At 40.3% G+C, this 22,417-nt stretch overlaps 1 protein-coding gene across 6 annotated transcripts in view; it reads left to right on the forward strand.

Moving 5' to 3' along the window:
* Nucleotides 1-7,704: 7,704 nt before the first annotated feature.
* Nucleotides 7,705-22,417, forward strand: part of znf385c (zinc finger protein 385C) — an 87,892-nt gene continuing 73,179 nt past the window's right edge. For 5 of the 6 annotated variants that reach the window (XM_047801085.1, XM_027161058.2, XM_047801086.1 and 2 more), the window contains exon 1: nucleotides 7,705-7,844. In XM_047801085.1, coding sequence (XP_047657041.1) covers nucleotides 7,790-7,844 — 55 coding nt within the window. In that variant the 5' untranslated portion in view covers nucleotides 7,705-7,789. Of the gene's footprint in view, nucleotides 7,845-15,602; nucleotides 15,755-22,417 lie in introns of those variants that run through there. The other variant, XM_047801088.1, reaches the window with a different exon arrangement.

Consider the following 22,417-nt stretch of genomic DNA (forward strand, 5'->3'; position numbering starts at 1 on the left):
ATATATATATATATTTCCAGTCATAGTAACAATAAACCTCAAAGTGGTGAAATTTTCCCGTGGAAGTAAACGTACCAACTGGAGACATTTTCCAGAAAGTTTTTTCTTTTTTTTCTTTTAAATAACATATTTGTAATGTTTCTTATTAGAAAGAGATTCAGTGCAGTTCTTCTAAACGTGAAAGCACTTTTCTTTTCACAGCAGTTGTTTAAATAAGAGAATAAATCAGAATTACATTCATTTTCTTTGTCCTTTGGAGATAACAGTAATGAAGTAATGAGTAATAAATGCTAGAACCAGCACTGGAGCTTAAATAAGTAATAAAGTAATAGGATTATTTAAAAACTCAGAGTTTTTCATTCCTAATCTTGATTACAGCTGATCGGATGTAGCTAAAAAGTGATCAGAAATCCTGACACTTTCACGTTAATTCAGCAAGATATTGGGTTTAAGAGTGTAGGGGTTAAAAGTGCATCTGTTCTTTCTACTTTTCTGGCACAGATCAGCAAGGCATTGTGGGAGGAAGTGGTCTTTCCCTGGCTCACTGATGCTATCAGTGTGTCTAAATTAAGTCGCAGCTTATTTCCAACCAATGCTCCATCTGTTCAGGCCTCTCTCTCACAGTAAATGGTTCTTCTCAGCTCGGCTTGGCACTGCGTGTGGCTTAAGTTTGAAGGAATGAGTAAAGAAACAATGTTAGCACTGTTCTGTCTTTGAAAAATGTGGTTTTGGCAGCTGCAAGACATCCTTTTTAAGTGGTGCGAACATGGCTTTATGTTAGCTTTGAAGTCACCGATCAGTGAGAGATTTTGTCCTTGAAACTTTGCCACCAAAAATGTAATCAAATTATTTTCAATTCAACCCATTCAGTGCATTAATCATGGACTTATATTTTTTACCAACAGTGTTTATTTGGCAAATACGGAAGGAGTCTCCAGTGTGAACACGTTGTAGCAGTCAGTCATGTTTTCCACTGTGGCAAAAAATCTTCAGTTGAAGGTTGAAATCCTTCAATAAAAATATGAATGTGTGAATAAATACAGTGGAAAAGTTATTCTAAAGGGATGAATGATAGATATTCTGAAGCTAGTGAATGTTTTTAGAGTCTCAAAAATCAAACAGCTCAATTATTAGCTACTGGAGCTAGTGTGTGTGTGTGTGTGTGTGTGTGTGTGTGTGTGTGTGTGTGTGTGTGTGTGTGTGTGTGTGTGTGTGTTTACATGTGGGTGCGAGGCAGGATTAGATAATTCCACTCAACGCCACTCTGTCCTGCTCATAATGCTGGAGTAAAGGGCTCTTGGTGTTGAAGTGTCAAGTAAAAGTTGCATCATCTCACAGTGACATTCGCTCTCAAGGTCCAGGTCACAGCGAGAGGCTTTCCATCAGTGCGTCAATCCAGCGTGACACTTTTAATTAACCTGAAGGGGCATAGTATCAGTTCAGCAGCACGGTCGTATCTAGTAAACACGTTACCGGGAAGAGCAGCGACTCATACACGACGCATATCACTGAATTACAGGATTCTTTGCTTTGTGGAGCAAAAAAAAAAATGCAGAAAGGTTTTTTAACATTTACTGTATTCTGTACATGGGAAACATTAAAACTGTCTGATGTTCAATGGGGAGGATGTTGTACGATGGACTGGAATCCCAACGAAGGCGGATTCCCATCTTATGTCTAAATGTTTCAGGAATATTCTTATACACCTGGTGTATTCTTATTCTTATTCTTATACACCAGGAGAACTTCAATTATAGAGATTCTTCTAGACTGAAAAGAGGACACTGTATTTGCTAAATAGATCCTGTATAGAAAATTTGGGAATTTCTAGAGACAATGCTGCTTAATATCTCCAGGGTTCTTTGTTCAATCCTGAATTTGGGCCACTGTCAGATTTACTGGGTTTCCTCTTAACTTTTGAAAAATGTTGAAAGTTTAGTGACATGAAACTGTTCCTATGTGAAAGACTGCATGCATCGTGCCATATGATGGAGCAGAACGTACTAAAATCATAAATGTCACAACTTACTGTCTTGGGTCTCACTTTGACAACACAGTATCTACACTAAACATTGGCTAAGGTTGTGGAAGCATCTTCTGGCCATCAGAAGAACCCACTCTGGTATGGTTTTTAAATCAAAACTGATTTTAATCTCCGTCCATGGTGTATCCTGCCTCGATGCCCGATCACGCCTGAGATAGGCACAGGCTCCCCGTGACTCGAGAAGTTCGGATAAGCGGTAGAAAATGAATGAATGAATGTATGAATGATTTTAATTTGTGTTTGTTCTGTTAATGATTTGTTTGTTTTGTGTTATTTTATTTTCTAAATAAAATACTTTTCTGTTTTATGTCTCTTTTCTATTCTATCCTGTTTTATATATTCACCTCTTTGGTCAACGTTTGTTGCTTTAACTGTGCTTTATAAGTACAATTTTCCCACACATTATTATATCCAGTCATAAATCCTTTGTAAAATGTATTATTACTGAATAAAAATGTCAAAAATGCATTCACTTACTGTCAAGACAGCTGACAAACCAATTCAATTATCATCACAGTGTCAGAACAGAGATCTGTCACTACAGTAAATAATATTAGCTTAGCCGGCTAACAAGCGAGCTAATAATGTGAACTAAATGAGTTAGGAGCAGAAACACTTTTTTTCCATTTGTTTTTATTTTTGAACAGTTTGCTCTACAATCCTGTGCTGTTGTTTCTTATTTTAAGGACAGTGCTGAAATCCCATAAGAATGAAAATAAACAAACAAAGTGTTCTTAGCAAAACTAGCCCAGTGTATAGCTAATATTCAACTAGCACCTCAGCTAAATGAGTTGTGTGTGTTTTTATCCTGATTATATTGTTGTTCCTGTTTTCCTGAATGTCCTGAATGATATAACAAATACGAAGTAGATAAAAGTAAGGTTGGTTAAAATAACCAATCATTGAGAACATGTGTAATGCTCATAGATCAATGTTCTTTGGCTGTACTCATAGGCTTTCCATCCCACATACACTCCTCACAAAAAGGTTCTGTCTAGTACTCTGAAGGGTTCTTTCGTTTGTCCCACTGAAGAACCCTCAGTCCTACAACTTATATTTCCTTTCAGAAAAGGGTCTATGTAGAACCTCATATGAAACCTACATCCCTTCACAAACCTCAATCATCTAATATATCTCTGTTTTCTTTTCCTGGTGCTGGTAATTGCTTGTATCACAAACACACACACACATTGGAAAGCATAGATGTGTGTTTTTCACAAGTGCAATCAAATGAGTCTCTTTATGTTTCACTCCTACACAAAGAGCAGCTCTCACCAATCACTGACTCACTCTGTTTTCTCTTAACACACACACACAGACACCTCTGTGTGTTCCTAAAATGCTTTTAGCTTAAAATGACTAAACTGCACTTGGCATGCTGCAGGAGTTCTCCGCACAAAGCTGACGGTATCCCTGACGGCTGAAAAAGAGTTTTGCAAGAGACCACAATATGTCTGTGTAAAGAGTGTGAATTATATGTTCAAATCTGTTAATTAAAAATAAAGTGTTTTCTGAGCACTGTGTTGGGGAGATCCATGGATGTCCATTATAGGGACAGTCTAGCAGGATGTACAAAGATGTCCATTACAGCGAATGTCAAACATATCGATTATATGGACAGTTTTATATCATTATATGGACAGTCCAGCAAGAGGTCTATTATAAGGACAATCCAGCAAGGGTTCTATTAATTGGACAGTCTATCAGGATGTCCATTTAAGCAATGGTCCAGCAGGATATCTATTATATAGACAGTCCAGCAAGAGGTCCATTAGAGAGACAGTCTCCAGTCTGTCTCCAGGGACTCTCATGTGTCAGCACTTTGTACCAGTGAGAGTGACATGAGAATATCTCTATTTCCTTCAGAAGTCTTCAGAAGAAGAGGGCTTTGCCTTTTCTCTGTCACAAACTATATTTTGTCTTATTACCTAACAGAGAGGGGAAAAGGGAAGCTGGTGATGAAATGATTGTTTATAGCTTGTATAACATCACTTGGGACAAATTTATTGCATCTCTTCAAAACAAGCAAAATGCAGTGAATAAGAAATACAAGCCGGAGCTAGATGTACTGATGTGTGTGTGTGTGTGTGTGTGTGTGTGTGTGTGTGTGTGTGTGTGTGTGTGTGTGTGTGTGTGTGTGTGTGGCTCCAGCTTCTCACAGTCCTTTTAAAGATATCAAATATCAACACTCACTATTTATTGTTAAATCAGTTAATGCCTGGATGAATCAATTATTATTCATTTGCTCACTGATCAGGCATGGTGGCTTAGTGGTTAGCACGTTCGCCTCACACCTCCAGGGTTGGGGGGTTCGATTCACGCCTCTGCTTTGTGTGTCTGGAGTTTGCATGTTCTCCCCATGCCGAGGGGGTTTCCTCCGGGTACTCCGGTTTCCTCCCCCGGTCCAAAGACATGCATGTTAGGTTGATTGGCATCTCTTGGAAATTGTCTGTAGTGTGTGATTGCGTGAGTGAATGAGAGTGTGTGTGTGCCCTGAGATGGGTTAGCACTCCATCCAGGGTGTATCCTGCCTCGATGCCCGATGACGCCTGAGATAGGCACAGGCTCCCCGTGACCCGAGGTAGTTCGGATAAGCGGTAGTAAATGAATGAATGAATGAAATACTGATCCAAATTTATGTGCTGGATGATTCCTTTTTGCTTACCAGTCAAGTTAATTTTAAGCTAAGTAATCAATGATGATTATTTTGTGTAAGGATTTACTGTCTGTTATTACTAAAAATGTCATGATGAGCTTACATGATCATGTGCTCACTGTAACCCTACTCTAGCCCTAACCCTATTATAACTTTAACCCTATTCTACCCTTACCTGTACCCTGAATTAATCCTTCTCTAAAATGAACTGTACAGTATTATACACCTAATCTTAATCCAGTGACTCATGGAACTCTTGTGGATGGGGCCACCTGGAAACTGTCATACCATCTTTGAGCTACTGTTACATCGGCCAGCTTTGTTGTCCTGGCTTCATCGGGGATCATTTAAAGACTTCACCAGGAAGGAATTAATGTTGGGTCTGTAATGATCGCTGACCTGTTAGTTCCTCAGGAGCTCTTGGTTGCTTAATTCCACTCGACTACAAACTGTTGTAGAAAGGACATTATTTACATTGACATCATCGTCCGCCAAATAAGGATGAGGTTCACTTCTGAGTCTGGTTCCTCTTAAGGTTTCTTCCTTATATCATCTCAGGAAGTTTATCCTTGTCACCATCACCTCAGGCTTGATCATTATGGAGGAATTTTGGAGATTTACAGTATAGTAAGTTCATTACATTTTTTGTTCTGTTTCTATACTGCTGTAAAGCTGCAGTAAATAAGTCTAATTGAATTGAATTCATCTTAAGATAACTTTAACTTTTACCTTCTAAACCATAACCACACCCTACTCTAGCACTTCTCCTATTCTAACATGACATCCAATGCTATGTCTATAACTTGTAGTGCTTTGTCGTAATTAGTTGTGGACACAAACATAAGAGACTAAAGACAAAGTTAATTTAATTACTATATTTCATTTATCATGTTATAAAGACATAATTCATGTGGATGGTCTCACTGTAGATTATTTATACATTCATTTGTTTTATACCCAGCTGTAAATACCATATTGTGTGACAGTAGGGCAAATAAGACTTGATCCAGAGCTGTTTTGAGAAAATACAGTACATAAGCATTTACATTCTTGCTGCTTAAAAATGCTTTCACGCCTCCTCTGCTGAGAGGTCAACTAATCCTCGCTAATACCTCACCTTTTTAATTCAAATGTAAGATGTTCCATTTTCTACAGTAAATTTAGCTGGCACACAAGACTTAATCAACCACATACATTCATCTGTTTTTTTTTTCCTCATTCTTCCTATCCATCTATTCATTTTGCTCTTTTCACAGGCCTTTCGAAAGACTCCATTAAGCTGCATTTGAAAGTGCCCTTTGTTTGAAAGCTTGATGTGCACTTTTTCAGCCCGTTGCTGTGGAAACCAGGTGAGTCAAATGGAAAAGTCAGGAATGATTGGACACATTTTGATTACAGGGAATTTGTGTTTATGTGAAACACAGAGAGAGAAACAGAAAGAAATATAAATAGTGCGTGTGTTTGATTTGGGTATGGCCTGGCTGGTCGGGTATAGGGAAGATTGTATTTCGTGCTTGACCGTTTCTCTCTGGGTTTATTTTGGTTGACTGCTCCCTGCTGCTTGAGCAGAATGTCAAAGGACTTGAACACAGGGGAGCAGAGTGTGTTTCCAGTAGCATCTATCAAACACGTGCTGACAGTAAAACCTGAGACACGCATACATACAACGGACAACAAGGATACTGGACAGTGGCCATATTGCAAGTGTGTGTGTGTTTGTGTGTGTGTGTGCGTCTGTGTGTGTGTGTGTGTGTGTGTGCGTCTGTGTGTGCGTCTGTGTGTGCATCTGTGTGTGTGTGTGTGTGTGTGCATCTGTGTGTGTGTGTGTGTGTGTGTGTGTGTGTGTGTGTGTGTGTGTGTGTGTGTGTGTGTGTGTGTGTGTGTGTGTGTGTGTGTGTGTGTGTGTGTGTGTGTGTGTGTGTGTGTGTGTGTGAGTGAGTGAGTGAGTGAAGCTAATTTGATCCAAACAATTGTTCACATTTTAATCCCAGAAACATCAGTAAGTTAAAAATTCTCAGTCTGTTTACAACAACAACAGCAAAAAAAAGTTTGACCTCGGCTGTAAATGCCAGTCCTTTGCAGGCTCCATGCACACACTCATACACACCTCAGGCTATTCAGTGTAGCCAGTCCACCTACTATCATGTTTTTGTACATGAATGTGGGAGGATGTGGAAGATAAGGATTGTACCAGGGACACTGAAGCTGTGAGGTGACAAGACTTTACGAACGTGTCAGGTTTACTTTAATATTATAGAAACAGGGTCATGCAGTGCTTCATCAGTTCTGTCATGTATAAGGTAATAATTTAACTTTGAATAAGTTATTGTTTCCCAGAGGTCTTAATTCAACACTATATGGGTTGGTAAGACATTGCATGCACATTACATGGCTTAATCTGACACTACGGGTGTTAAATCAACCATCAGCAGCTCGTCCTCGGATTGACCCTGTTAGCTTTATTTAGAGATGGATAAAGCTGTGGAACTGTACACACCTCACATCAGGATGGTTGTTATTAGCTGAGCGAAGGTCAGCTCAGGCTTCAGGCTAATTAACTCCATGTCCATTCCAAATAAATAAAAATCTGAGACAGACTCATATCTCATACATGAGCTTCATTTTGAAAGGGAGTTTCATTTTGCTTAATAGACTTTGGCATTTATTATTTGAATAAGAAGTCATGGAGAACTTGAAACAAATGAGGATCTGGGAAAATTATGAATGATCATAAATAGGTTTTGTGTGTGGCTTTTTTGTGTGTCACGGAATGTCGAGAAAAAATTTTGTCTTTTTGTAAACAGGAAGGAAGCATAAAGCAAAAAAGGAAGAAATGTCTGTAAGACACGTCGAGGCGCGTGCACTCTGTTTTTTTTTATTTTTTGTAGAAGCAGCTGCTGTGCGTAATGACGCACGGGTGTCTTCGGTCCGGCGCTAGTCTCTCTCTCTCTCTCTCTCTCTCTCTCTCTCTCTCTCTCTCTCTCTCTCTCTCTCTCACACACACACACACACACACACACACACACACTCTCTCACTCTCACTGTCAGCGTCATCTCGCTTCACGCTGTGAGAGGAACCGCAGCTGGGCATGTTAGTGATGTTGGGCTCGGTGGTGGAACACACGGAGGAGAGAAATCTCACCGGTAAGAAGCACTTGGAGATGAATGAATGAATAGTTAATAACGCGTTTCCTTCAGCACACGAGGAAGTTTATAACGTGTGAATGTTTATGCTCTTATCATACGGTGTGTTTTGTGAATGTAACAGGATCCAAAACAACACCACTGCTATCCGGAGTAATAAGAGAGAAACACAACACGTGGACAGAAATGTGTGGATGGATCTATGTTTTGGATTGAGGCGTGTAGATAGATTCAGGAATATGTTTATAAGCTAAACTCTTCATACATGAACAGTAGGTGAATTCATAAATGAGTGGATTTTGTTTACTTAAAAAGCTACAACTCTTAAACTTGCTTGTTGATGGAACCGATTCATTGGCACGAGCGCTGTGCGAACCGATTCTGTTGTACGAACAAACAACTTTTTCAGCGTATTATGGCCAAACCGCACCAGTAGAGCCATAAATATCATATTTTATATCATAAATCTACCATAAGTACTATCGACACATTTCGTTGTGGTTTGCCTAAATGAAATGAACCGTTTTCTTTGAAGTGGCCTGCTCGTGCGCGGTTTACATCTCCACGCGCACACTCTCATCTTTAAACGACCTGCTCGCGCGCGTCTTATTATTATAATCTATCCTTGTTTTTTTTTGTGATGTTGTGTCGTCATACAAAATGTATCATGCAACCTCTCCTTTTTTGAGGTATTAGTACAATAACTGAAACTTTTTTTTTTTGCACCATTCTGTCTAATCTATGGAGACCGTTATGTGTGAAAATTCCATTAAGCTCAGTAGTTTCTGTAATGGTCAGACCAGCCCATCTGGGACTAACAACCATTCCAAGATTGAAGTGACAGAGATCAGACGTTTCGCTGACTTGTATCTGTTGATGGCTTTTATGTGTTGTGTAGAATACTAGTGTGCCACATAATAGAATAATTAAATAACTACATATATGAGCAGGTGTACAGGTGTTCCTAATAAAGTGGGCAGCAAATATATGTGAATATATCTCCTAGTTGTAACTACTTATGGTATATCTTATTGCATTGAGAATACGAGCCCTAGTAATGGGTTAGAAATGAGAAAATCCTGATCCAGCTGGAGAAATTGGGATAACTGTTTGTGTGATAACTAGGCGAACTGATGACTAGTTGTGAATGAGTAAGTAAATGGGTGGGTGTGGGTGTGGTGCTATGCGATGATCTCAGGATCCACTGTGACCTTGTCCAGGATAATTCATTCATTCATTCATTCATTCATTCATTTTCTACCGCTTATCCGAACTACTCGGGTCATGGGGAGCCTTCATCTCAGGCATCATCGGGCATCAAGGCAGGATACACATTGACAGAGTGCCAACCCATCGCAGGGCACATACACATTCCAGGATAATTCAATTCAATTCAATTTATTTATTTGTATAGCACATTTAACGATTCACGATTAATTTAAAGATTAATATTAAGTTACTATTTATTTCTAACATTTATTCCTAATGATCAAGCCTGAGGCAACGGTGAAGTTTAAAAACCTCCTGAGATGATATGAAGAGGAAACCTTGAGAGGAACCAGACTCAGGAGGGAACCTCATCCTTATTTGGTGTCTTTTCTACAACAGTTTGTAGTTCAGTGGAATTAAGCAACCAAGAGCTCCTGAGGAACTAACAAGTCAGCGAAAACCCTTAATAGAGAACTCACCGAAGACGAACGAATGAATAAGAACCAACGTATACACGCACGTGGCTTGAAGAGTTTCTCACATTCAGGAATTCTGCTTCAAGTTGAATCGATGCGCATAAATTGAGCAAAAACTGAATTTCAGCCTAGAGTATTTTACAGTTTATTTGATTTTATTAATAGTATTTAATTAACAAATTTTTCAGGCTTTGTTCTCCTGCTATCTTATCATGATAATTACATAATGACTACTCCGTGTCTACGGGTTCACCATAGACACCGTTTTGACTGGAAAGGAGCAAAATGATGTTTTTCTGCCGTAGGGAATTAAAAGGCAGCCACCTAATTCGCACACTCCCTCTGGCACAGCAAACACAATTTCTACTCAGAAAAGACTGCTGTTCTGATCGTCTGTTCTCTGACACCGTGTCATTTTACTGTAAGACCCTCACCCTTTGTTGTGTATCATAATTTACATCCCAATGGTTTTCTAACTTCTTGTCTTTGCATAAATGACTTCTAAAAGTTGTGAAATTGAAGAATAGCATATCAGATCAAATACAAAGCCACATCATATTCATTCACTTTGAGTCAGAAGCTCTCCTGTTTGTAATTGTATTCAAATTAGTTCCAAACATTTCATCTTTTCACCACATTTGAACTCTTACATTATGTGGGGTATAAATTCCACGTCTCAGTCTCTTGCAGGTTTGCGTCACACGTGAGGACGTGATCTTATTGCCGTACCGTGATGTTATCTTATGCATATAGAAAAGTTGGTGTGGATTTGAACACTGCTGCAGAAATTGTGTTTGGTACAAATGAATCTGGTTTGTTGTTAAACACACAAGGTTTGAGCACTTTACTGTTGTTTATGAGCCTGACAGCCTTTCAGTAGCCAACATCAGCAGTAATGTGGACGGATGACAGTTATAAATGTGGTCTGATGGGTTTTTTGGGTAGACATTTGTGCACATTTTTCAGATAAAAATGGCAAGATTAAAATAAAATTCTCTCTCTCTCTCTCTCTCTCTCTCTCTCTCTCTATAATTATCTATATCTATATCTCTCTCTGTATGCTGTCTGTATGTTGTCTGTTGTAGGCTGATTCTCTATATTCATTCCTTTATCTCTCTCTCTTGTCTGTATGATTTTCTCTCTCTATCTTCATTATCAAATCCCATATCTATTGCTGTCGTCTGCTGATTATATATCTATACTATTTATATTTATATATATATATCTCTATATATATATCTTCTCTGTTCTGTTATCTCTATATCTTTCTCTTCTCCTATATATATGTATGTATGTATGTATGTTGTATGTATTTATGTATGATTATATATATATATATATATATATATATATCTATATATATATATTCTCTCCCTCTCCCTCTCTCTCTCTGTCTGTCTGATTCTCTCTCTCTCTCTCTCTCTCTCTCTCTCTCTCTCTCTCTCTCTCTCTCTCTCTCTCTCTCTCTCTCTCTCTCTCTCTCTCTCTCTCTCTCTCTCTCTCTCTCTCTCTCTCTCTCTGTCCCCCAGAGACCAATTGCCTGATGTATGGTTATGAAGTTCCAGTTGAGCCAAAGGCATGGGGAAATTAATCATGGGGGGAGAAAAGCTTCATTGTGGTTTTGTTGGGGGACGTGATGAACAGCTCTCGCTCCTGCGGTTATGAGTGCAGTCAGAGCATCTCTCCTTTCCCCTCAATAGCAAATAACTGTTGTAAACATTTAGCTGTGCCATGTCACATTAGCAGCCCTTCATTTCAGGTGTTGTCAGGTTAATGTTGTTTGGAGAAGACAATTGTAACTTTGTAGAGCTCTAAAAGCTTTTACGTGTATGTGTGTGTGTGTGTGTGTGTGTGTGTGTGTGTGTGTGTGTGTGTGTGTGTGTGTGTGTGTGTGTGTGTGTGTGTGTGAGCAATCAGGAAGTCACTTAACAGTGCAACACAGATAAACAAAGTTGTATATTTAACTTTCTAATTATGTTCCTTTTGATGGCTGATCCACCAAATCACACACAATCCACACGCCTGCAATGCCACCAGGAACCTGGAGCTGCCAACTGAGCACAGACTCATGCATTTAGCTTCCTATAGCAGTTAAAGACAAACAAAAACAAAAAGACAGCATTGAGACAACTTCTGATGTGCATGTTCTCTGGATTTACTTAGCACTGATTCCCAATGTCCAGCATGTGTGAGTGTGAGCTACTGAGAATCAGCAAAAAAAAATGCAGTAACGTCCTGATAAACCTACTTGAGTCATGAATTAAGTGAAAACCTGGGTAGAGTCTTTGGAGTTAGAATACTAGTGTGAGGGACAGACTGCTTTGAGACTGAAGACGAGGTGGTAATCACTTTACATCACATCATGACACTATCAGAGACATAGTAAGGTGTTTGTGTCAGTGCCGTGTTAGCCGAGAGCTAAAGCCTCACCATCTCTAATGCACCGTGGTTTGGGGCGGAGTCATTCTGGAGTAGACCATGCCCAGAAGATGTGCCCATGTGCCATGTGAGACACTCATGAAACCTTGTGAACACAGTGGTCAAGTCCCAGAATGTGTGTGTGTGTTGGTGACTGCAGTGTTTATGACAGCTGCATAAGGCTGTATGCCACACCACCTGCCCTTTGCTGTAGTAGACTTTCTCCAGCAGCGGAGTCTCCGGAGTCAGCAGGAGGCGACCCTGAGGTCTCACAGCTAATGTTTCAGCACCATGGCCCCTCTGTTTCTCTCTGGCTGACAGAGGGGACTGCGCCCTCCATACGCCTAAACACACACACACACCCACACACACCCTTTAACCAAACAACCTTCATAGCCTTAGGTGTTTGATGGCTGAGCATCCGGCCTCAAAATGTGTGTGTGTGTGTGTGTGTGTGTGTGTGTGTGATGCCAGAGAATCCAACGTTGGCTCAGATTTAAAGATATGGGTGTTGCTCATGTACACACACGCACACACACCACGTGCGTCAAACCAGTGCCGCTGATTTTAGCCTAACAGTGCTCCTCTGTGTAAAGCCACGAGCGAACACGAAACGCACAAACAAATAACACACACATGAATAGAGGCCTGAGTGAGGGAGAGCAGGTACAGCACCTCTCTAATACCTATGGGATTCTTCAGTATGAAAGAAGGCACTGTTACCTCATCAGCATTTTTGTGTATGTATTTGTGTGTGTGTGTGTGCCAGTCTGCCTGTTCATTCATATCCACGTAGGCAAGAAACAGTCCCTTCTCTAGCAAACGTCCGTATGACCAAGCTTGTAGAAACCCGGGTTCACACACAGCATACCGAGACATGTGAAATATTCACCCTACCGTACGTACTGAGTGAGGAGCAACTGCCACTTCTTAGGAATTTGATCACAAGCTCTCTCCGAGCTCGCAGTGTAAGGAATGGCTGAGTTACAGCGCTTTAATGCCTGCTGTTACAAGTTGTTGGGGTGAAATATTTTCTCAAAAGCAATTATATGGAAATGTTCCTGAAAAAGATCCTGCTTTCATGTGCAGCCTTTTTTTATCCCTAAAGATCCTGCTTTATCGTGCAGCTTTCCTAGTTAAGGTTCTCCATCTGAAAGGACATTTGTACTCCAACAGACTTGAACCGACCCTATGAACCTGCTCTTTGTTTTTGTTTTTTTCAGTACATAATTCACACTTTTTGTGTGTTTATCTGAACGGCGCACTGGAAAGACACTGGAAAGAAAAATGATATAATATACTACGTGCATGATTAAGATGTTACACTTACAGCATTTGGCAGAAGCCCTTATCTACTTCTATTTCATTTATACAGCCGAGCAATTGAAGGTTAAGTGCCTTGTTCAGGGTTTGGTGGACCTGGGATTTAAACTCATGACCTTCCCATAAGTAATCCAACACCTTTACCCCAGCACTACCACATCCTCCAGTTAGATATCGAGAAAATAATTTACTATATAAAATCTATGTTTTAAATTGTTTTTATTTTTCTTTTTCACCTCTGCGTCTTCTCCTTCTCCTCCTTCACATCTTCAGTGGACTTGAGAAATCCTTGAGAATCTTAACGGTTCATTAGACAGTGTAATAAACAGTAAGCCGTGATCACTGAAAGTTTTCTCATTTTCTCGCTAAATGCAAGCGTTTATTTGAAAGCGCGATTCACGTCAGAGTTCGATTAAAGCCGAGAGCTTGTATCCTGGTTACGATTTCAGATTTAAAAAGCAACAGAATTGCTGAAAGTCCCTAAACACCGATTCTCTTATTCCACTGTACTGAGCTCCAAATGGCAAACAAAACTTTTGTCTGTTCAGCCTTAAGTTAAAACACGTGTCGAGAAAATACGTTGAAAATGAAACGGACGTTTGTCTCCGGTGTTTAGTCAATAACGTAGTTTTCACTATATACAAGCAGTGAGGACCATTCGAATGTTACTTTCTCCTAATTCTCCCCGAGTCCACATTCTTCCCGTCTGATTTCAGTACACACTGGCTGTAGTAGTGTTTAAACAAGATTGTAAAAGTGATCTAAAAGCCGCTGCATGGTTTCGGAAAAGGACAGGAGTAATTCCTGAATGTGGATCAGCATCTGTTTTAAACACGCAGCACTCGTCTTTCTGCTGCTTCTCCTTCTCCTCCTCCGCCTTTTTCCCTTCTACACTTCCTCCACGTCTTCCTGCTTCTTCTTGTTCTTTCTCGTCTTGCGCTTTCTCCGTCTCCTCTTACTTCTGTAATAAACAAGCTCTTTTTACACACTTTTACACCTAGTTATGTGTTTACTGAATAAGACACACTGCCTGTGGGCTGTTTAGTTAAAGAAATCTGCCTTGTGATACATTCAGACATACACTTGACTCGGATACAACGTTAACCTCTCCCCCTTCGCTCTCTCTCTCTCTCTCTCTCTCTCTTGCTCTCACGCGCTCTCTCTCTTACATACACAGTCTTATTGATTGATTTCTCAGATCACTGTCATGGAGTTACCACAGTGAAAAAGACACTGATGGGGGGGGGGGGGGCAGAGAGAGAGAGTGCACAAGAGAAAGAGAGGGAGATAGAGTGCACAAGAGAGAGAGAGAGGGAGAGAGAGTGCACAAGAGAGAGAGAGAAAGAGAGAGAGAGAGAGAGAGAGAGAGAGAGAGAGAGAGAGAGAGAGAGAGAGAAGCTGATTGCAGTGACAGTCAGGGTTTAATGAGCTGAGGGTGACAGGGTTGATGAAAACTTAGCTTATGGGCTTCATAGTGTCCTTAGATTAAGACTAATCATTCAGTAATTGTGTGTGTTTGTGTGTGTGTGTGTGTGTGTGTGTGTGTGTGTGTGTGTGTGTGTGTGTGTGTGTGTTCTGTACCTTTCACGTAAGCTAGATATAAACGTAAGCTAGATATAAACAGAAATACTTATAAAAAACTACAAATTCCCAAAACCCTGAGTGTCTACCTTCATACGAGCTTCATATTAACCACCTCTGTGGAGTGAGACGTGACAAAGACATTCAATGCTCAACGTGAGCACAACACAACATGAGCAAATTCTATTGGATTCTGGGTAAAAGCATTAAGGAGAAACGGAAGAGCTTTGCTATTTAAAAAAAACCTATTTTTGATGTAAACCATTTGTTGTGGTTTGAAACTGCTTACAAGTTTATTATTCAGTTATATCTTCAGTCCCAGTGTTAGTCATCATCGTCTCTGGTTCCTAGCTGTGGTGTGATAGAGGAGAACCAGCTTGTAGCGGGTTGCACATTTGCGTTGCATGAAGATCCATCCCTCTGCTGGGGGAAAACCTTTACACACATGAATTGAATTGAATATCGTTGCTCCAGACTCGTAATTTCCATTGTCATTTTCAGTGAATAGTTTGCACTGGAAGCTGAAGATGAAATTTATTAAAAGCCCGAGAAAGCAGGAGGAATCGCAGTCAGAACCAGAAAGCAGGTGTTCATGAGCGGTGCATCAATGAGAGGTTGTGAGTACGAATTCCAGCGATGCCACAGAGAGAGAGATTGTGTGTGTGTGCATGTCTCTCTCTCTCTCTCTCTCTCTCTCTCTCTCTCTCTCTCGCCTGTCAATCACAGTGACGCTAGCCTATCATGCGAGCCTCTGAGCAGAGTAGTGTAGATAACGCTTTCCTCAGAAAGCGGGTAAGACGGCAAAACCCTGTGTAGGGTGAATATGTGCACGGGTGAGATGTCGATGATGACATCGAGGACATTGAGACTGAGGAAGAACAAGAAACAGTTCTGAGTAATAAGGTGAGTGTCAGCGTTATAACTGGAGGATCAGAGAAAGATCTGGATGAGATGGTACTTTCAATTCAAATTAATTTCTTCCTTCAAAAGTGTTTTTCTTTACTCTAAACTTCTTGATCACGCAGAAGTAAATGAAAGTAAAATGCTGAGGGTGAGCTATAATGTCTATACATTGCTTACTATGTGAATGGATAACTTTTTCGAATGCATGAATCTTTAACTGGTATACGATACTCCACAGCCTGAAGAGCTGCATTCAAGCTAAACTAAAACTGAATGTTATATTTAGACCTAAGTGGGCGATTTAGAAGTTATTTTTTTCCCCTGTGCTCACAACTTTATTTTCTCTTCAAGCTACATTTGACATTTGCATGGAATTGCCCCGGTATGTTAGTAATGAGAGTTAATGAGCCTTTCAAGGACATGTTCACACACACATACATACACTCTCTGAGCACTCCGTCCTCCTTCGGATCTCCTAACTCGACCCCGAGCCCAGCAGTTGAGGTGCTCACGTTGCCCTGCGGCTTTTAACAGCCCTGGAGGAGGCAGTGACGTCTGGGCCGAGCTGACTCACTTCAGGGTTGTGCAGATAGACGCTCTCGATTTTAGCACCCGTCTGCTACTTCTCCTTTTCTCTTTTTCTCTCTCACAGGCTATTTTTGCTGGCTTTTTCCTCTCCATATCCGGCCGTACGATTGAGCCACGGCTTTGTGTATCACGGTCACATTGTGCGGAGAGGAGAGGAGGCAAGGTGAAGGGCGTTAGCTTTAGAAAAAGAGGCGACCTGCTTTTTATTACGCCGCTGAAGCACTGAAGTGTGTGTGGGTGCTTCTATTAGCTTTTTAAAGAAATGCTGTGCGCTGCTCTTGGTTAACTGTGTGTCAGTGTTGGTGTGTGGGCCGGTCGTATAGAGAAGCCTCTATATATGGGGATGAGAGGTAGAAGGGAGTTTTTCTTTAGACTGTCCTTTAGAAGTCAGACTCGCTGAGGGATGAGTGATGTTGCAAAAACATCACGCCACGATCCTTGAGACAGGATCCATGTCTAACATATTGCTAGCAAATTGCTAGATTGGCTGATAACACTTCGGGAGAGAAGGTTGAGCAGCTAATACATTAATAAACAAACAAACAAACAAACAAATAGCTAGATAGATAGATAGATAAAAAGATCATACGTTTGATGTCTGAAATGATACAGTTATGATTACGGGGATGAGAGAGAAGGCATACTCTCTCTCCCCCATCAGTCCCAGAGACACTAGCTAATCGCTACTACTACGCTAATACTGCTACTGCTACTACTACTGCTACTGCACCTACTAATGATTCTACTGCTATTATTGCTTTTACTTCTACTATTACTGCTGCTACTACTGCTACTATTCCTGCGACTGCTATTATTGCTTGTACTACTACTGCTATTACTACTACTACTGCACCTACTACAACTGTTACTGCTATTACTACTGCTACTGCACCTACTACAACTGTTACTGCTATTACTACTGCTACTGCACCTACTACTGCTATTACTACTACTACTGCACCTACTACAACTGTTACTGCTATTACTACTGCTACTGCACCTACTACTGCTATTATTACTACTACTACAACACCTACTACAACTGTTACTGCTACTACTACTGCTTCTCCTACTGCACCTACTGTACTACTACTGCTGCTACTACTGCTTCTCCTTCTGCACCTACTACTGTACTGCTGCTACTGCTTCTCCTACTGCACCTACTACTACTGTTACTGCTATTACTACTGCACCTACTACTGCTATTACTACTGCAGCTACTACTTCTGCTACTATTGTGGCTATTACTACTACTGCTACTATTACTGCTTCTCCTACTGCACCTACTACAACTGTTACTGCTATTACTACTGCTGCTACTACTGCTGCTACTGCTATTACTACTGCTTCTCCTACTGCACCTACTGTACTACTACTGCTACTATTACTGCTTCTCCTACTGCACCTACTACAACTGTTACTGCTATTACTACTGCTGCTACTACTGCTGCTACTGCTATTACTACTGCTTCTCCTACTGCACCTACTGTACTACTACTACTGCTATTACTGCTTCTCCTACTGCACCTACTACAACTGTTACTGCTATTACTACTGCTACTGCACCTACTACTGCTATTACTACTGCTACTGCACCTACTACTGCTGCTACTCTGCTGCTATTACTACTGCACCTACTACTGCTGCTACTGCTACTATTACTGCTTCTCCTACTGCACCTACTACTACTACTGCTGCTACTACTGTGGCTACTACTACTGCTGTTACTGCTACTGCTGCTACTACTGTGGCTACTACTGCTGCTACTATTAATGCTTCTGCTCCTACTAGTACTGCTATTACTGCCTACTGCCACTGCTACTACTACTACTGGTCCTGGTACTTCCATCACCACTACTGCTGCTACTACAACTACTTTAAACACTTCTCTACCTTCTTGTTCTCTTTCACAATCCTTCACTCTTTTTATGCTCCTTCTCTCACTTGACCTCCTGATCTCCTTTTTGATCACTTTCTTTCTCTGTCTTTTCTCCTCCTTAAATAGCATTAGCATGTCCCATTTACCAGCTCTTTAATTGTCTCTTGTCGCCTGCCTTTGTCCTTGGCACACATTCTTGGCTTCATTTATATGTCACGCATGACTTAAAAGCAATTGCGATTACGTTTGCATGACAGAGGTTAATCTGAAGCCCAGCAGCCCTGATGCTATCGATGTACCGTGACCACTACAGTTATTAGTAAGGCTGTGTACTGAAAAAGGAAAAAAAAAAGCACAATAATTTTAAAACCAGAAAAAAAACTGGTCCTTGTGTTAGGGTCACCATATTAGATGGTGTCTAATAGTTTTGTGCATTACTAGAGTAAATACATTAGCACTATATTTTATAATATAATGCTATCACTATCTATATCGGTATACAGATTTAAACCAGAAGTGGGCGTGGCTTAATCCAGAAAGTTTCATTCTTCATTCGAGTTCATTATTGATCTCATTCAGATCAAAACATCCCAATAGATCAATAGATCCCAAATCAAGGAGCTATTAATTATAATACTGGAGCTGATTGACTTCAGATTTTAGGTTTGCTGGAATCTTCTACAAGTCTGGGACAAATGGACTGCTGAGACTGCTGTGGGTCAAAATGGTCCTTTAAACCCTGTATTTTTTCAGCCTACATTTTAAGTTCAAGAATGTCAAAAACTAGTGGAAGTTATTTTTAAAAGTAATTAAATTATTACTATTTTTGGAGACTCCAGAAGACATATGCGTACCCAGCGTGTGGGTGATACAGAGCAGCACCTCTATAAATAAATTATATTGGGTCAGTTTGTGTAGAATTATGGTGTATTTAAAGCAGACTACTAAAGTAAACCATTCACAGCCATGAAGAGTCTTTCTCTTATTGGAAGCTGTATGTATATCTGTTAAGAACATATTATCTGTTCAGTAATGCGTCTGTTTAGGCATTTTAATCAACCACAGCATGATACACAAAGCTCCCCAGGCTACACAACACTACACAATGCCTTAAAGAGCAAACTGCAACCTAATAACAGTGAATCCATCTCTGTCAGGGAAAAGCAAAGATTTCTGACCACATGAGAAATGGCTCTGTCTGGATGTCCACAGAGATGCTGTAATTTCCTCGTCACTGACACGCTATTTCAAACATTAACTCTTCTTTCTTTTGCAAGCTTTTTATTTATTTATTATTATTATTACAGTGAACAAGTGTATGAGGATCTGGTGTGTTTCAGCTGGAATGATCATTCTGAAAGGTTTTCTGTCAGAGTTTAAGTTTGGGAAAGATGTCTGGAAGACATGACTAGAGACAAGTTCACAGTGGCAAGAGGAGTGCACTCTGAAGCTGAGTGAGTTACTAGGTCGAAACGTATAGACACCATCTTGTCTATACGACGGGACGATGCTGTTTATAGGGCGGATTTTGTTGATCGTTCTGTTCAATTCTATTTGTATCGTGCCTTCAACTATGGACAGTGTCTCAAATCAACTTTACAGGAATATAAAAATTCTGAATAAGAATGAAAAAGGTTTAAAAATGAAATTTATACAGTATTTATCACTAATGAGAAAGCCAGAGGCGATGGCAGCAAGGAAAAATTCCCTGTGACGATATGAAGAAGAAACCTTGAGAGGAACCAGACTCAACTCATCTTCAGGTTCCAGAGAATGAGGTTATAAATCCTTCACTATTTACAACTGTATAGATCAAGTGTAACTGTGTAAGCAGTGCATTCGAATACAGATGAACTTTCATGTGAAGCTTCAATGAAAGCCATCTACTTTCTCAGTTAGTATTTCTGCTGGATCAACTTCTTTCTCGCTCGCTCACTCTCTCGGTCTGTTTCTTTTTCTTTCTCTGAAGGTTTTGACATTTTTTCTTTTTGAAAGCTACATACAGAGAGACAACTAATTCTCAAACCCTTTGAGGCTAGGCATCGCTTTAACTGTAAGAATCTAATTTTTTTAGTACAGAAGTGTTTCATGAACATAATCCCAATATTAAATACAGTATGAGGCTTGTAACTTAAATGTATACCGTCATGTTATCGCAATGTATTGGAACCATCAAGCTGTTTGTCTGACAGATGCACTTATCCAGAGCAACTTACACTTTATTTTCATTCATTCATTCATTCATTTTCTACCGCTTATCCGAACTTCTCGGGTCACGGGGAGCCTGTGCTTATCTCAGGCGTCATTGGGCATCAAGACAGGATACACCCTGGACGGGGTGCCAACCCATTGCTGGGCACACACACACTCTCATTCACTCACACACACACACTCTCATTCACTCACACACTCACACACTACGGACAATTTTCCAGAGATGCCAATCAACCTACCATGCATGTCTTTGGACCGGGGGAGGAAACCGGAGTACCCGGAGGAAACCCCAGAGGCACGGGGAAAACATGCAAACTCCACACACAAGGCGGAGGTGGGAATTGAACCCCCAACCCTGGAGGTGTGAGGCGAACATGCTAACCACTAAGCCACCATGCCCCCCCACACTTTATTTTATTTTATTTTATTTTGTTTTATTTTATACAACTGAGCAATTGAAGGTTAAAAGCCACACACAGGGCTCCTGCAGTAGCAGCTTAGTGGACCTGGGATTTGAACTCACAACTATCTGCTCAGTAGTCCTGGAACACTGACTGTATACTGGAAGAGTGGAGCTTATTATAACAGAAAAGAGGAACTAAATCTGGAAGGTACACAGAGGTGTGATGGTGAGGTGTGTGCAAATACCTTAATTAACAGGAAGTACTGTATATAAAATGTGGTAATAAATAGGAAATCAGTAACAAGGCAGTGTTTTGTTCAGTAAATCAGTGCCGTAGAGCAGGATTGTGGGTAGCGTGCATGAACAAGCAGTTCTCTTCCCTACGGTAAGGTCAGGCAGACACCAGGCCTTGTTGTTCCCGGAGGAACACGTGGAGGTCGTCTGGTGTTTGACCGCTTTGCTGACAAAATGGCCAAAATACACATGCAGTAATATCCAGTTTTATTCCATACAGCACAGTTTAGTTTAGACCATTCCATATAAGTATTGAGAGATAATATATGAATTTTAACTCAAAATCGGTTACAGTTTTTCTCGATTGCTTAAACACATTTGCCCACTCTGACATCACATTTTCAAAACAGTTAACACACAGGATAAAACTGAAGCTCAATGGCCAAAATGACTCATTTTGATAGCAAAATGCTCTAACACTCACAAAACATTAAAAACATGCAATATAAGCAAATATTTCCATCAAACACAACTTGTGGTCAAATTCATTTATCCTTTCAATCAACCATTACACAATGGACAACAAAATACAAAATGCAGCCATCAATATGAAATATGACACTTTACAAACTCTAAAGGGTGGAAACTTATGGGTGGAAATACCTTTAAAAAAAAAAGATATATATATATATATCGCATTTAGTCCATCCGTTCTTGATGATTATGCCACAGGTTCTCAACAACATCATACTCATCAAGGTATTACAATAAAAAACCTGTACCTGCACATACTGGAATCGTGCCTCCTTTACGATGTCAGAGTTTCTTTGAAATGGAACTCTGTACAGCTGCTTCATTCTGACATGGTTTTGTTTAAGGACTCGATCCATAGTTGCCAAACTCACACTGTTTATATTTCCAAATGCCCCCTGATCTGCAGTTACTGCTGCCTGGATCTCACACAGTCTGATTGCATTGTTTGCCACTACTGTACCATATCTACAATGGCAGACTCCTGTTCAATACTAAATATCTTTCCTCTGCCTCCAGTGTGTGGTAATGTCTGGATTCTATAAAGTAAAAGCAAAAACCAGTGGTGTAGTCTAGTTTTTTGTAGTTTTTTCACAGGCCACGGAAGCCCCAATGGTCCAAAAACGTTAGTGATTCGCAAATCGCCACCACAGCCTGTGTTCGCAACACAGACGGGTGAATTTATGAAAGAAAGTTCTGTCACAAAACGATATTGTTACGTATCCTCACGCTTTTTAAATGGGTATACGGAAATCCTTGGCATTTTCTAGTGGGTATACGGCGTATACCCGCGTATCACGTAGACTACACCACT

The sequence above is a fragment of the Tachysurus fulvidraco genome, chromosome 15 (genome assembly GCF_022655615.1).
Source record: "Tachysurus fulvidraco isolate hzauxx_2018 chromosome 15, HZAU_PFXX_2.0, whole genome shotgun sequence".
Lineage (NCBI taxonomy): Eukaryota > Metazoa > Chordata > Actinopteri > Siluriformes > Bagridae > Tachysurus > Tachysurus fulvidraco.